Genomic DNA, 16,306 nt, shown 5'->3' with positions numbered 1-16,306 from the left:
CATGAAATGGGTCTCTCACTGGCCTGGGCTCATGGATTTGGCTACGCCGGCTGACTGGTCAGCCCCAGCAATCTGCTGCCTCTGACTCCCTAGCATGGATGTACAAGCACACTCCATTATGTGTTACATGGGATCCGGGAATTGAACTCAGTCCCTCTTGCTTTCAAGCCAAATGCTTTACTGATTGAGCTATCTCCTCAACCTGCCATTTATTTTCTATAACAAAGATGTGTTGCTTGTATTTTTGATAATCAGATTAAAGGAGAAAAGGGTTGATTTTATTATTTTGTTTACATAGTTAATAGTAAGAATGTTGGGGGCACAAAGGTCTTTTTGCCCCCAGATCACTAGGGAAACCGGGAGCTTCTCCTCAATGGAAAAGATAAAATACCTGTTTTCCCACTCAGACGGTTGGGAGTGGATATTGTTAATAACCTGGTGACCTTTTGGCTATCTGTGGAGGCAGATCTCACCTAGCTTTTGCTACAGAGGCAGACCTCACCCAAATACCCTAAATGATTATCTCGGACTCTCCTTCTCAGTTAATAAAATCAACCTTAAGAGAGACATCGCCTGCACTTTATAGCCTGCTGACCTCTGCACTATCTCAGTCAGAGGCCACACTAGATTCTAGCCCATTTAGCTAGAAAGCCCGCCCCGTGGCCACATGGACTTTGTAATGGACTAAGTAGTCACACCTTCAGCTTTACTGTGCACCTGGAATTGGAAGGATTGTTGCCTAGAAACCTGGAATGACAATGATGGTTGTCTGGAAACTTTTTCCCCAAATTATACTGTTTTAATCATGCTGACAATGAACCCCCTGGCATCAGAATCCCCAAATCTGAATACTGAATACCAAATACTGAAGACATGCAGCTGAGACATCCAGTCTCATTGACTAAACAACTACTGGATTCTTGGACCTTCCATTCATGGGCAGCCACTGTTGGATTAGCTGGACCACACCCTGTAAGCCATTCTAACCAATCTCCTTTCTTTCTCTCTCTCTCTCTCTCTCTCTCTCTCTCTCTCTCTCTCTCTCTATATATATATATATATATATATATATATATATATATAAAGATTCATACTATAAGTTCTGTTACTCTAAAGAAATGGCAAAAGAAGACACAAATTACCATCACTTCAAATTTTGTAATTGTATACTGAGCTGCCTTAAAATGACTATGAATATTAAGAAAGCTTAATGATATGAAAGGATATAGAATAATATATTTTAAAGACTTATTTTTAATTATGTCTATGTATTTGTGGGGGGAGGTTATGAACATGTGACTAAAGCTATTCAGAGGTTCTAAAAGAAGGTGTCAAATGCCCTAGAGCCATTTGATATGAGTGCTGGGAGCCAAACTTGGATCCTCCATTTGAAAAAAAAAAAAAGAGTACATTAACTGCTGAGCCATCTCTCCAATCCCAACAATGTATTTTAAAATCCATATATCATCATAAATAGTATCTCATTCACTACAATGTTTAAAAAAACAAAGTTGATTCTTTTGAAACTCAGCTGTTTCTTGGGAAGTCAAGAGTCTCTCTGGGGAGGCGGTGCAGTTGATAAAGTGCTCGATGCCCGAGCCTGAGGACCTGAACTTAGATCCCTGCCACCCACATAAAAGCTGGGGGTAGTAGCGTCTGCCTACAATCCCAGCACCAGGGAGGCAGAGACAGGAGAACTCCGGTGACTTATTGGCTAAGTCATGTGGAACTGGTGAGCTCCAGGCTCGATAAAAGACCCTGTCTCAAAAATCAAGTGGAGAGGGATAGCAGATAGCCAGCATTGACCTCTGATCTCTCACATGTTCACACACATGCAAGCATCATATACCCATGTCTACACACATGCCTAAGAGTACTGAGTGATAATTAGTTAAAATCTTTGATGTACTAAAGTATTAAGGTTCCACAATTAAATCACTGAACTTTCTACTGTACTTCACTGTATAATCATAAAAGCATGTAGAAGTAATCACAAATACTCTGAATTTTGGAGGGTTTCTTCACAATAAAGTTGATTTGAGTATTAGTAGGAGCATTAAACCACACATGGCATATGGAAAACATGCTAAAAATCTTCTTATACACAACGGTTACACTGAGAATAGTGGCATTAACCTATCATTACCAGAACTGAAATTCACATATCTTACATTATAGTTCAAGCTTATTTGACTAAGAAAGTTCACCTTTTTTTTTTTTTTTTTTAGATACTAGGGATTATACCCGTAGTGTCACAAATCTCAAGTAAGTGTAAGCAATCTACCACTGAGCTATATCCTCATCCCTAAAGTTCATTTTTCACTTCAAATGATAAAAATAACAACAACAGTGCTATGCTCCAGGGCTCAGTGAATTGTTTTTGAAATGCTTAGTGGCAAGAGTTTGTGAGGAAAAAAAAAAAAAAAGCAGAGAAGATAGTGTACTTGGCTTAAGATATCTAAAAACCTCCTCCTAAGAGAACTTCATTAGGTCCTTGGCCTTTTCTTATTAACATATATGGGGGCAATGTGAGCACACACACACACACACACACACACACACACACACCCCACATGCACACCTACACAAGCCACGGTGCACACGTGAAGGTTAAAGGAGCATAGTTTAGTTGGCTCTCCTTCTACCACGTGGGTCCTGGTGATTGAACTCTTTACCAGCTGCCCCAGCTCACTGGCCCCGATCCTTGGCTTTTTGAGACATCACAGAAACAAGGACCTACAGATGCAGCCATAACCCTCAGGAAATTCAGATTCGCTCTTATTTGAGGTTGAAGACAACCTAGTTATTTGCACCATAAGCACATCTTAAACCAAACAAATCCTTTATATGAGAGGAAAGGATTCATTTGAAAAACCCAAAGAGAATAAAATTACCTAAGATGACTAAGTACCATAGGAAACAGTAAAAATTCAGAATTTACAAGAAAGTAAAATACTGTGCCTTCCCTAATTAAAAGACAATTAAGAACAGTTTTCTTCAGAGACAAACATTTCCTTTAAATCTTGTAAAGAATTAACTATTGACTACTGGATGGTAGGGAAGTAATTAATGTATTCATTAAAATACTAAATTTTTAAATGTTATTTTGGAATTGATTTGTGATATCATTAATTGACTACTTAGCAGTGATGGCCACCCAGCACATCCTAAGCACAGTGAGGCACTACTAAAAAAAAAAAAAAAAAAAAAAAAAACAGTCACATTTAACACAATCCTAAGCAATCAAGATAATTACATCTTTAACAACTAATTTTTTTTTTTTTCAGTCCTCACTGTTCCATTAAGTTGCTTTCTACCCCAGGATTCTTCCCCAGTTCTAAAGAGAACAACAACAAAAAAAAAAATTATCCAAGTTAAGACAATAGGAAAAAAATAGGACTTGAGAAAGGGCTGTTAGCTCTTAAATCCTTGTTTCCGTTTGCACTCAATAGTGTGTGTAATGTTTAATTTTCTCTTCAAAGAAAATCTCAGTTTAAAAGAACAAAAAGTACAGTCAGCTTTGACATCTAAAAGACTATGCTTTGCAGCTCTTATGGAAGTTACACAAGATTGAAACAGAAAAAAAAAACATTGAAACAAATCTTTATCCTAAGTTACATAATGCCATCACTATAATAATGATCTTATATTTCAGCATATGACTTTCAAAATAAGTATTGCTGCCAGGTAGGAATTTTTCCTTTGCTGTCTTAAGACATGAGCGTTTTTACCAGCTCACAGTGTGAATCTTAATCAAGGAAATCCACTTCTATCAACGAGAAGATATACTGGGAGGGGTGCCATTTCACTCACAGTGCTCTCTCTACATACACATACACATGTGGATACATGCATGTATGCCTATAGTCAACAAATGTTTGATCCTGAGATCTTTCTCCTCCTTTTGACTGATTCCCTGTTTCTCAGTGTGAATCTCAAGCTGTACTGCCTTTTATACTTCACTAACTCATCAAGCATTACTGACTACCTTCTGGATACCTAATCTTATTTCACATGAAAAAAAAAATACAGAAGACTCTGCCTTTGAGAATATTGGGATCTCTTTCGTCAGCAAGATAAAACATGACATTTCATTAGGTGATTTACGAAGCTAGTGCTACAAAACCAGTAACACACTGCACATACATGCAGAATTTTTTTAGTCTTTTTAAAGCATTTCCGCAGACTGAACCCTGGGAACATTCTTGTGAAAAGCACAATAGCTCCATTTTTAGCAATAAGAAATCCGAGGTTCCAGTTTTAAAGCAACGTGCCTCAATCACGCAGATCATGAGGGCAAGAAGTCGAGACTTCAGCCACTGTTTTGTGATCCCAAGCCCAGCGTTCTTTTTCAATACAGCACTGCAAATGAGGTAACTCAACAGGACAGCCTCCAGCCGCCTGCTGTATGTGAAACCAGGTAGTCCTGCATCCAAGCACGGCATAGCCACGAGTCCGAATTAATTTCATTCTATAAATACTTGTACTGGAGTATAATGCACAGAGCACAGCTGTTAGTTCTTTAATTTTAGTGGCTCTACCTCCTCGATAGAAGCTCTGATCTCTCAAACGGGGATATGGATTCTAACAAAAAGCTGGTTTTACCGGCTCCCAAGAACGTTAAACCATAAATACCAACCTTGAAAGTCCAGTTTCTATTAATCCTCGCACATGGTGTTTCCCCTCAGCACCGAAGAGCCTAACTCGCCCACCCTCTTCTGGCATCCTTGCTCCAAATAACTACTTATTTTAAGACGTGATGACTGATTCTACAAGATGCTACAAGTTTGCCCCAATTTCGCCACCCGGCCCCGGCCCAAGCATCTTTCCCTCCCTCCGGATGGAAAGACTACCGAGTTCAGATCCTGCAGGTCCAGCGGCGATGCTGTCACACAGCACTGACAGGTAAGAAGTGACCTTTCGACTCCGTCCTTGGGGACCTCCCGCCGTCGGGGAGCTCCCAAGCCCGGGAAGGGGCTCTCAGCTCGGGAACGCAGCCCCCGGGGTCGCTCGGTCCGAAGGGAGGGCTCGGATCCCTAGTTGTGTGCTGGGCATCACGCCGCCTCATACTCCTGCTGACTGCAGGCTACTAGGTCCCGCAGCCAGCCCATCCCATCCCACGCGCGAGTCCGGTCACCCAGACTTCACACCGGACCCCAACCACAAGCCGCTGGCACCAGAGGCGGCGGCGGCAACAGCAGTCCAGACCACGCGCCCGAGGTCCCCATAGCCTCCAATCCCAGACCCCTCTCCCCTCCCGCGCCAGGCTGGACCGCAGAAAAGCGTTTCTATGGGAACCCCCGGGGTGTCACGTGACGCTCCCCGGCGGCCAATCGCGTCTCCGCGCCGCCCCAGCCAGCTCCTCCGTCCGCCCGCCGCCCCCGCCTATCCCGGCGGCCCCGCCCCTCCCGGCGGCCCCGCCCCTTCTCTGCGGCGGGTCCGCGCGTGCGCGGTGCGTCCCGCGCGCTCCCTCGCGGGCGCGCGCTCCCCGGGGGACGCGGAGGCGGAGCGGGGGACTGAGGGATCGCTCCAGACCGAGGAGGAAGCCGCGCTGGCTGGCGCGCAGGCCCAGAAGCGAGCAGGCAGCCGCTGCCGGCGACGCCCCAGAGCGGAAGAGGGAAGTGAGTCGCGCCGGGCAGGGCTCGCCGAGGCAGAGGCAGCGCCGAGGGGAGGCCAGCGTCGCGTCGCGATCCGGGATGTCGAAGAACACGGTGTCGTCGGCCCGCTTCCGGAAGGTGGACGTGGACGAGTACGATGAGAACAAGTTCGTGGACGAGGAGGACGGCGGCGATGGCCAGGCCGGGCCCGACGAGGGCGAGGTGGACTCGTGCCTGCGGCAATATCCTTGCGCTCGCGGCGGCCGGGGGCTGCGGGGACGCGGGGCGCGCGGCCGGCTGCCCCCGGCTCCAGGTGGGGAAGCGGGGCAGGCGCTCCCGGGGCCCGCAGGCCGCCTGGACCCCGCGGCCGCGCCCGTGAACTTGCCGGCGCCCAGATTCCTCAGGTGCGCACGGCCGCGCCCTGAGCGCCTGAAATCCCTGCCTGGTGGGGACACGGGCGTCCCTCTTCCGAGTCTGCTTTTCTGTCGGGTGTGTGGTTTGAGGAGCGGTGGGATTAGTGTATCCCTAGCGAGATGGAGCGGTTCGCAGATTGAGGCCCTCCGGACAGTCAGCCCATGCATGAGCTTTTGCAGCAGCAGCAGCAGCAGCAGCAGCAGCAGCAGCAGCACCTTTGAAAGGATTTGGCAAGGCTGCGTATAATTCGTTAACGGGACGGAGGGAGTGTTCTCCTCCAGAATTCCCAGTGGAAGCTTGGAGCCTTTTCCCTGCTAAGAAGAGGCCAATAGGAAAAGGATAGAGAATGCATGTAGAGAACCCCTGGAAATATTTAAGATGAACCCCCAGTGAATTAAAGAGGATGAATCAGTTCTATAAATCAAAACCGTTTTTCTGATATTGCTTCCATTCTAGTTAAAATATGGCTGTCAGTTCCTGATTCCTCGGTTTGCGTATCTGCATATTCATAACCTTGAAAATCATTTGCATCATCAGTCTCTTGGGAAAATAGAAATGTTGCAAAAACCCAAACTGTAGCCTTAGAGAAATCGCCTTGTCTGTTCATACAACTCTTTCCTCGAGCAAAAATATTTAGTGGTAACCATAGCATTGAACATATATATGCCATATAGGTTTAACTTTTATTACCACAACTTTCACATCAGTTGCTACTAACCTGTTTATTTAAATACTTAGGATTTTTTTCTTTAAAAAAAGTGTTCTTCAAAAGACCATGCAGCGTTGACAGTTTATCACCGACCGCAGATAATTTTTATTAGACCTTTTCCACAGAAGTGGTGAGCATTCTTCGTTGTTTAAAAAGATGGATATATTATGTTTCATTAAACTAATGTACTTTAGGTAATTTCTGGTGATTCCTACTGCTGTGACCATCAGCAATTGTGTCAACATTATCATCAATCTATCTTAAAATATAAAGATATTGTCTCTCTCTTTAACTAGGAGAGAGCGCCCTGGTTGAGTACTACAGATGGAGGAACAAGTGACGCTGTAGTTTTCCTTTTACGGAAATGACTGTCTGTTCTGACAGTCTGATTGGCCTTCCTGTTTCCCATGCTTGCTTACTCACTTTGCTCTCAGAGACTGAGTAGGTGTGGATGGTCCAGCCCAGTTTGAATAACCTGTAGGAAACGAAGTAAGCTGCCACCTACAGGTCGTGCGGGTTATTACCGCATTCTGTTCATCAATATTAGGCTATTGCCTCTTCCATTCCGACTGCCAGTCATCTGCCTGCATTGCATTTAATACACACTGGAGTTTCACTCTAAAGTTTAGGGTTGTTTTGCACTAAGAATCATACAGACAAGATGTTATACTTTGTTAGTTGATAGGCTGCCTCATTTGGTGACCTAATAATTCTTCCACACATTTAAGGTTTCTTGAATACCCATCTAGATGAGTGTGTGTATTTCACAGGAAAGTGTGATCTATTTGATTGATAGAACCAAGGTCAGATCAATCTTTGCTTTTAAAAAAATTTCTTATATTCTCATAACATCGGTATTTTAACCTTTGATTAACATATTGGGAGCAAATGCATGCAGTTTCCAATATTGAACCAAGTGGCCATAGTAATTTGTTACTATTCATGAAGTCAAGTCTTAGGAACCAATAGTCCTGTAAAGCAGGGGCTGTCCCTGGCTGGTCTCTCCTTAACTTTCATTACAGGAAACATGACAGCTGCTCTCCAGGCTGCCCTGAAAAATCCCCCTATCAACACAAAGAGTCAGGCAGTGAAGGTGAGTTGCAGACTACAACATTAGTCTCTGCTGGTGTCTCACTGTTATCAAAATCCTTTGACACCCCAGTCAACAAATATTTTAACTATTTACTGTCCTTGACACAGGAGTGTACAGTATGTTTTTTTTTTTTTTTTTTTTTTTTTTTTTTTTTTTTTTTTTGAGACTTGGTGTTCAGTGTGTAACCTGTCTGGCCTGGAATTCAGAGAGATCTCTTGCCTCTGCTGGGACTAAAAGCATAAGCTTAAAAAGACACCTTGATAAGTAAAAATGTCATGAAAAATAACATTGGAATGTAGAGTTAGGATAATGCTGTGTGGGTCACAGTAAGTTTAAAGGATGAAGACATTAGTACTGTGTGTGCTTTGGGAGAAATCCACTGAGGTTGAATTTAAACAAAGGCTTGAAAAATAAGTAGTTTTTACCAAAATACACACGGCTTCTGCTTGTAAGTTTTTCTTTATTTTGTAAATATTAAATATTACAGAAAACAAAGACATGAAAAAGGGTGTTCGCCATTCTTTGGATCACAGTTACTGCCTTGTATTGCTGTATACTTAAAGAGTTTCATACTTAAAGAGTTTTTTGTATTCTCAAAAAAAATCTTAAACTTTTAACTCTTGAGTAATGTACATGAGCTTCTTTCCTTACTAATAAGATTATTTCTGTAGCACTTTTAATTGCTGTATACCAGTATGTGACATTTTATAAACAACTGATCCCTTTTAGTGTAAATTAGATTAACTAGTTTGCCAAAATGAATAATGTTAGGTAAATCTTTATTTCTGTCAATAAAGTTCTCAGAAGATAAATGCTAGATCAAAGAAGACATTTTTTTTAAGGCTTTTGAAAAACAAAGTGTTGCCAAATCCTTCAGAAAAGCTTTGCAGCTTACATCCCTACATCAGTCCTCCACTAATTCTTATGGACTGCTTGTTTGTTGTTTAAAATGCAGGCTAACCAAGGCCTTGTGGTCCACAGGCCTATGTTTCAGGAACTCAAGAACCTTAATTGAGTAATAATAGGTGAATGCATAATCATTACCAAGGCAACAAAACCGTATGCTTTTTAAAAGTTGTTAGGAACATCATTAAAATTTCAGTTTTACCCCTTCTGGTGTTCTGTGGGGTTTTCATTTTGTTTTGTTTGTTTTTGGCAGCATGTGGATGGGAGGTTATAGCTCTAGATAAGAAGATATTTCCTAAATAGGGAAGTGGTGGTAGAAACATCTTGTAAAATCCTGCCCATAGCAATGCTGAAGGCACCACTCTGTTGAACAGGAGAAATGAACCGTTGAAAGGGTCAGTTACGGGTTCCCTGAGCCTAGACGATGCATAAGAGATGAACAGAGGTGAAGTTAATGTCTGTAGATAGGAAACTTAAAAAAAAAAAAAATTAATGGTTTTGAAAGGGAGCTTTGGGCTGGAGAGATGGCTCAGAGGTTACGAGCATTGGCTGCTCTTCCAGAGGTACTGAGTTCAGTTCCTAGCAACCACATGGTGGCTCATAACCATCTATAATAGAGCTGATGCCCTTTTCTGTTACACAGGTATACATGCAAATAGAGCACTCCTACACATAAAACGCATAAACAAACATTTAAGTAAAGTGCAAGTGACATTGGTTTTGCAGGTAGACAAATGGCTCAGGGGTTAGGAGCACTGGCTGTTCTTTCAGAGGTCTTGAGTTCAATTCCTAGAAAAAAAAAAGTTTTAAGAAAATATCACTTCTGAAAGATAATACAAGATAGAATTCTATAATTCAGTTTCCTTCTTTGGGTAGGAGTTTTTTAGTGTACACCTTTAATCCCAGCACTTGGAAGGCAAAGGCAGGAGGATTTCTGTGAGTTTGAGGGCAGCCATAGCTTCACAGTGGAAGTCTGTCTCTAAAACAACCAACAAAAAGAATGGGTTCCTTTCTTACACCTCTACTATCATGCCAACCAGAACCAGCCTGTGTTCTTGCAATTACCCCTAATGGAAGTCCTTCTTCTTTGGTCTTACCCCTGCCTCACTGCTGTTCTCAACAGAGCTACCAAATAGTCTTAAAAGATTGTGTCACTGCTCCTAAAACTCCACTGTCTTGTTTCAGAGTAAATGCCAGAGCCACTACAGTGCTGCCTACAGGCGTTCACATGATGTGTCTCTCGTGTCTTTTCACTTCCTCTGCTGCTTCTCCAGCACCCAGCTCTGTCACAGCAGATCTTTGGAACACTCTGAAATCTCTGAAACCCACGCCATCAGCACTTGTTCTTTGCTTTATCTAAACACTGGCCATATTCCCAAGGAGTCTTCTTTCACATCTACCATGTCATTCTTCAGATGTCACTCCAATGTAGTCTTCTTAAGATTTTGTTCCTGGCATACATGTGCCTAAATATTTTGTTATGTGTTTACCCTCAGGACCGAGCAGGCAGCATTGTCTTGAAGGTGCTCATCTCTTTTAAAGCTAATGACATTGAAAAGGCTGTTCAGTCCCTGGACAAGAATGGTGTGGACCTCCTAATGAAGTATATTTATAAAGGCTTTGAGAGCCCGTCCGACAATAGCAGTGCTGTGTTACTCCAGTGGCATGAAAAGGTAGGTTAGAAATTGTACATCCTTAAAACTGGGTCCTTTAAGTAGAGAATAATACCGCTGTCATTTGAAGAACAACTTGATTGTACTTCTTATTATTACAAATCAAATCCATTAAAATGAAAAGTTCACATTTGCTTACCAGCCTTGGTCTTAAGAGATTTCAGTTGCACCAAATAAAATTTATTTGTATATATTTAATACATAGCAATTACATACTTGAAGTATGAATTCCAAGAAAATTTTTCAAAAGAAAATCAAGAATTCTTTTACAGTGATCAAAAAAATAGAAATAACCCCAGATGAAAGGATTGATGTATGGTACATACAAACAGTGGAATGTTATTCATCCATGAAAAGGAACTGAGTTTTCATACATGTTACAGTGCAGGTGAACCTAGAAAGTGTTCTGCTAAGTGAGGTACACCAGACACAAAAGAACAAGTGTTTTATGTTTTTACGTAGATCAGAAATAGGCAAGCTCCAAGGGATAGGAAGTTATTAGAAGTTGCCAAGGACCATGGAGAAAGGGTGGAGTGCTTGCCTAGCATTCCCAAGGTTTGATTCACAGCACTGTGGTTTTGCTTTTCCAAAAGTGTTATTGGCCATGCATGGTAGTGCATGTCTATAACCCTAGCATACTGGAGAGAGGCGTCCTGGGCCAACATGGTCTATATAATGTATTATATGCTGTATTGGGAGGCTGTGTCTTAGAGAAAGGGAAGTTATTTTTAATTCTGTGTAAGAAGTTAGTAGATGGGTCAACCAAGTGACTCAGTTGGATAGACTCCCTCCCACCAAGCCTGAAACCTGATTCAATCCCTGGGACCCTCATGGTGGACAGAAAGAACCTACTCCCTACGCACATGCATGCACGCACATGCACAAAACAAGTGTAATTTTTTTTTAAGTAAGGAAACCTTTTATACCTAGCTCTTATAATGATAAAAATGTAAACAACATAGCCATATCTCTCAAAAATGCTGGCATTCCAGATGCTAAGCATTAAACCTGTGTATGATTTGTGTGTGTGTGTGTTGATTGTGGGGACTGGACTCAGCATGTCAGATTTGCAGAGTAAGCACTTTTAATGTGCTGAGCCATCTCAGCACCCGGAAGTCAGTTCTTTTTAAAACCATTCTCTTGAGTCTGAGTGGAAAGATGAAACTGAAAGTAAATTTTTTGCTGAGCCTTACTTAATTCACTGTGTCTCATGTACATTACCAAAGAGCTAGCATTTAAGTATAGTGTTCCTCACAGTATTCCCAGTATAGCGCCTGTGCTATTCTAAGGACAGTGCCCCTTTCACTGAAGGGAACTTGTGCGGTCATTTATATGGTCATCTTATTTGGGACGCTCTGTGTTTGCTAGGCTCTATACTTGTTTACCTTTTAGTTATTCCTCACCAGCTCTGTGAAATGTGTACCTGTCTTTCTCTATATATACATATTTGTTTGTTTGTTTGTTTGTTTGTTTGTTTGTTTGTTTTTGGAGACAGGTTTCTCTATGTAGCATTGGCTGGCCACTCTGTAGACCAAGCTGGTCTTGAACTTGCAGAGATCTGCCTGCCTCTGCCACACAAGTGCTGGGACTAAAGGTGTGTGCCACCACTGCCCAGCACGCGGCTCTCATCTTTTGTAGATGAAGAGCCACCTCTAACACCCAAACTGACATAGGTCCAGAATAGTCTAAGGATCACAGTGGCATAAATTAGAAACTTGTTATAGTCCAAACATACTTCTGAGAACTTTGTAAATGCATTCACTCCTGTAATCCTCAAAAAAATACCAGAAGGAAAAACTCTTGTAGACGAGGAAAGTAGTACATATGTTGTCTGTTTTGTTGTTTTGTTTTGTTTTTCTAATCTCCAGAGTTGACTTTCTAAGTACTTCTTGAGTCCATCTCTGCCAGCAGGTCTCTAGCACCCTTTGCAGCATCTTAAGGTGGCTGCTGTAGCATCCTAACTGGTTTGCCACCAGTTTTATCCTGTACCATTCTGTTTTCTACCCAACCTACCAGCCTTTTCCCTGAATACAGCCCACCCTCACACTTCCATTCTCTTTCCTGTTGTCAGTCTGTCAGTTCCCCTGGCATCACTTGCTTTTTCTCTGCTTTTAAAGCACTCTAAGATAACTCACACCACTTCATACATGATACTGAAATGTTCTGCTTGTAAACTATCTCATGGTAGACCAAAGGATGTTTGTTCACTTCTAAATTCCCAGCACCATACACATGATACTCATTTTATTTTTTTATTTTACCAAAGTAAAACAGATTTTCCAAGTTTTAATGTTTAATCATGGCCCTCAGTTATTAAAGTCAGAGATTCAAAGTTAGAGATCATCAGCTCTTAGCTCTTAAGTATTATCTTCTTATGGTAGGGGGAAAATCTGGAAACTAAGTGGTTGACTTTTCCCAATTTAAGGTTCTTCCTAACCACAGTGAGGATGAGAGATGGAGAATGTCCTGAATTTATATCTGAATACCTGTTTTAATCAGAAACCTTGTTCTACAGACATCTTGAAACATTATTTAGACACAGTATGCTTGAATAGTGACTAGTGTCTATTTGGAAGGAAGTTCACAGAGACAGAAACCCTGAGAAGTTGGTCTTTGTTATGCCTTAGTCTTCATACTAAGATTATTAGTCTCGTGCTGAGACCTGCCTGGGCATAATGGATGCTCAGGAAATAAGATAACTCACACCACTTCATATATGATGCTGAAATGTTCTGCTAAATTAAAAAGTTCAGTGTTTAACCTAATCTTACACTTTCCTTTATGACCCTTTCTGTGTGTTTGGTTTGTTTTAGGCACTTGCGGCTGGTGGAGTAGGATCCATCGTTCGTGTTTTGACTGCAAGAAAAACCGTGTAGTGTAGTCCAGCTGGAACTGGACATCGTTCATAGGAGTGGGAGTTGCTGGTACAAAGACCAAAACAACCAAATGGCACCGCTGCCCTGTGGGTAGCCTCTGTTTCTCTCAGCTTTGCCTTCTTGCTTCCTTTTCCATATCTGTAAAGAGGAAAATTATGTATCAGTTTCCTTTAATGAAAATTGAAGTAATGTGGAGAAATTTTTGTTTCAAAGGGGTTATTTGAACCCCATATCAATAATATGTATGCCCTTCTGTAATTTATATTCAAGTTTGATTGTGCAATTTCTAACTGTTGGCTGATTTAATGGTTTTACTTTATTTTTAACCAATTCTGAGAGATCTGATCAAATTTGAGGCCAATTTCCTAACTCATTGCTCGTCGGGAAGTGATCTTTATTTTTAAAAACAAGAGACTGGCAGCTACTAACATTGCAAAACTGGACCACACTTCCCTTATTTAAGCAAAATGTGTTTCCAGAGCATGTAGTGGGTAAGCCCCACTACCAATTTCCAGCTTTATTTCTGCTCACCTCCAGATGATGCTATGAGTGTAAGTGTCTTACGTCCTGTTAGCATCCAGTTATCATGGCCTCTCAATCTCTTTGTGGTGACCCAGGGTCCAGAGCAAGGAGTCTTGCTCTATATAAATGTATTTACAAAATGTAAAAACCTCTTTGGCACAAACATCACGTTTTTCTTCTGATAATAAGGCTGTCTGGGTGAAACTATTCCTGGTCAGAGAAAGGACATTGAAACTGATAAAATTCAAACTCCAGCAGCCTCTGAATGAAATACTTTGATCAGAAGTAAGGTAGCTGCCTTAGACATTTTCACAAGTATTCACTGTAACATTTCGTATGCCCAATGATGTCTTCAGTGTTCTTCAGGTAACAGGGATCTCAGAAAATTTGGTTCTGATCCAAATACACACCTGTGTTTCAGCTCAGTGTTTTTTAAGCAAGAAAAATTCCACACAGTAAAAGAAAAAAAGTGTTTACTTTGTTGGACAAACCAAATCGGTTCTCAAAAAATGACCGGTGCTTGTAAAAAGTTATTACAAAGTAGTTCTGAAACCAACCACCTGAATGCACGTGGCTGAGAGAATCAGCCTGGTGAGGCTTTACCTAAGACACCAGTTCCAGAGTCACTGACTGCGGGGAGAACCAGTGCAGAAATTCTATAAACTGCTGTTTTTGATACCTGCTTTTTTGTTTTGTTCTGTTTTGTAAAATTATGATAAACTTCAGAAAATAAAATGTCAGTGTTGAATAATTTTTTTTTCTTAATTGATACTTGTAAACCTCCAGTTACTTAAGGAGAAAGGTGTGCCGGTGCTGCTGTTGTCTACGTAATAGGACGTGTAAAGCCACTTAATAGGAACAGAAGAGCCACCAATGATTGCAGAGGCCTTTATGTGACTCCTCTGAGTGCCAGGGACCTTGAGGAGCAGAGTCTAGAAGCTGCCAAGCCACTCTCGGCTTCTAAACTCTCCCTTAGTAGGCCTCTTCCTCACACCTGTCTACTCAGTATCTCTGCCCTTCAGCTGCACCTAACCCTGCTTTACTCAAGTGAGGGCTAAGAGAACCTAAGCAGTTCATAAGTCATTAGACAGGTATAGCTGATGGAGACCTATGCAGACCAGAGACCTGTAAGGACCCCGTTTTGCTGGGGCTGTGTGGAATGGTTCCCATGGAACCATTAGAACTTTAGAAACAAAGTGAGCATGCTCATACTGTTTCCGTGACCCATTTTCTGGGTCACAGGAGTGGATACGGTAAAAATCTGTCGGCTCTGCTAAGTGGAGATACCAAAAATGGACAAGCGGGACAGCACAGGAATTGAATCAGGTTGGGTGGCAATTGGAGACAATGGGCTCAGCAAGTGTGTCTGTCTAGGTCATAGTAACTGACACACATCCCTAGTGGATAGTAAATGACCGCAGGTACTTTTGCACACAGGTGGTTCCTCTTTGCCCATGTGGGAGCCAGTGTATGTGGAGGCCAGAAGTCAATGTCAGGGTCTTTATTGCATTTCCACCTTACTGGTTTGAGAGTCACTGAACATGGAGTTTACCAGTGGCTTGACTGACTCGTCAGCAAAGTGCTGGGGGGTCTTCCTGTCGCTCTTCCCCAGCGCTGAGATTACACACTTGGGTGCTAACTGTCTGAACCTAGGTCGCGGCATACCCTTTACCCTGCGCCATCTTCCGGCTCCACAAAAGTAGATCTCTACCTGTTTCTCTTCTACTTCAATCTCTGTGCTTAGGTTCATTTGTTTGGTGTTGAGAAATGAGCTCTCTTTTCAGTGGAGACTAGTCTCAAACTCACAGCAGTCCTGCCCCAGCCTGCACCTGGGGCCACAGGTGTGCACACCATGCCAGGCTTGTTTTCACCGTTTTTTGTTTTTTTTTTTTTTTAAGGGAAAAACAGAGTAGTTGGAGGTCTCAACACTTGAGACTGAAGCAAGCAGATCATCAGCCTGCCTGAGTAGCCAGCAAGAAGCTGTCTTAGAAAATCAAGAGCTGACAATGTAGCCAGTGGTAGAAGCTTTATACGGATGGCAAGGACAGAGGCTCCAAGCGATATAAACAGAAGAATGAAATATTGAAGAGTTAGTTTACCCTTGTGGCCTTAACATTTCAACAAAGTAAAATTCTAGGCAGTGAAATCTACTAAACAGATCCCACTCTATAAGGAGTACCTCCGCATTCAAGACAGAAAATTACAGAGGCTGGCTTTTGTTTTGGTTTTAGCCAAATAAATATTTGATCATATCTCATGGTTATAGCCTTTCATAACAGTAAAAAAAGTTTTATAAGAAAAGCATCCTAGGGGCTGGAGAGGTGGTTCAGGGGTTAAGAGCACTGTGTGCTCTTCCAGAGGTCCTGAGTCCAATTCCCAGCAACCACATGGTGGCTCACAGCCATCTATACTGGCATCTGATGCCCTCTTCTGGCATGCAAGTGTACATGCAGAGAGAGCACTCATACACACTAATTTTTTTTTTTTTTTTTTAAAGAAAGAAAAGCATCTTAAAT

At 42.1% G+C, this 16,306-nt stretch overlaps 3 protein-coding genes across 4 annotated transcripts in view; 2 read left to right on the top strand and 1 right to left on the bottom strand.

Moving 5' to 3' along the window:
• Nucleotides 1-5,247, bottom strand: part of Rgl1 (ral guanine nucleotide dissociation stimulator like 1) — a 257,004-nt gene extending 251,757 nt beyond the window's left edge. For both annotated transcript variants that reach the window (XM_055624477.1, XM_055624479.1), the window contains exon 1: nt 4,854-5,247. The gene's annotated coding sequence lies outside the window, so the exon portion shown is untranslated. The remainder of the gene's footprint in view (nt 1-4,853) is intronic.
• Apobec4 (apolipoprotein B mRNA editing enzyme catalytic polypeptide like 4) overlaps nt 1-5,316 on the top strand; it is a 43,239-nt gene extending 37,923 nt beyond the window's left edge. The window contains 1 exon segment of the mRNA XM_055624397.1: nt 5,086-5,316. Coding sequence (XP_055480372.1) covers nt 5,086-5,316 — 231 coding nt within the window.
• A 190-nt stretch (nt 5,317-5,506) lies between these two features.
• Nucleotides 5,507-14,541, top strand: Arpc5 (actin related protein 2/3 complex subunit 5). The gene is made up of 4 exons (XM_055624614.1): nt 5,507-5,840; nt 7,742-7,813; nt 10,216-10,392; nt 13,206-14,541. The coding sequence occupies exons 1-4, from the start codon at nt 5,697-5,699 to the stop codon at nt 13,266-13,268; spliced, it is 456 nt and encodes a 151-aa protein (XP_055480589.1). The 5' UTR covers nt 5,507-5,696; the 3' UTR covers nt 13,269-14,541.
• Nucleotides 14,542-16,306: the final 1,765 nt, after the last annotated feature.

This window comes from Psammomys obesus, unplaced genomic scaffold, assembly GCF_907164565.1.
Source record: "Psammomys obesus unplaced genomic scaffold, mPsaObe1.curated_primary_1811, whole genome shotgun sequence".
Classification (NCBI taxonomy): domain Eukaryota; kingdom Metazoa; phylum Chordata; class Mammalia; order Rodentia; family Muridae; genus Psammomys; species Psammomys obesus.
The sequence above is the reverse complement of the archived record's forward strand: the minus strand, read 5'-3'. Positions and strand labels throughout refer to the sequence as shown.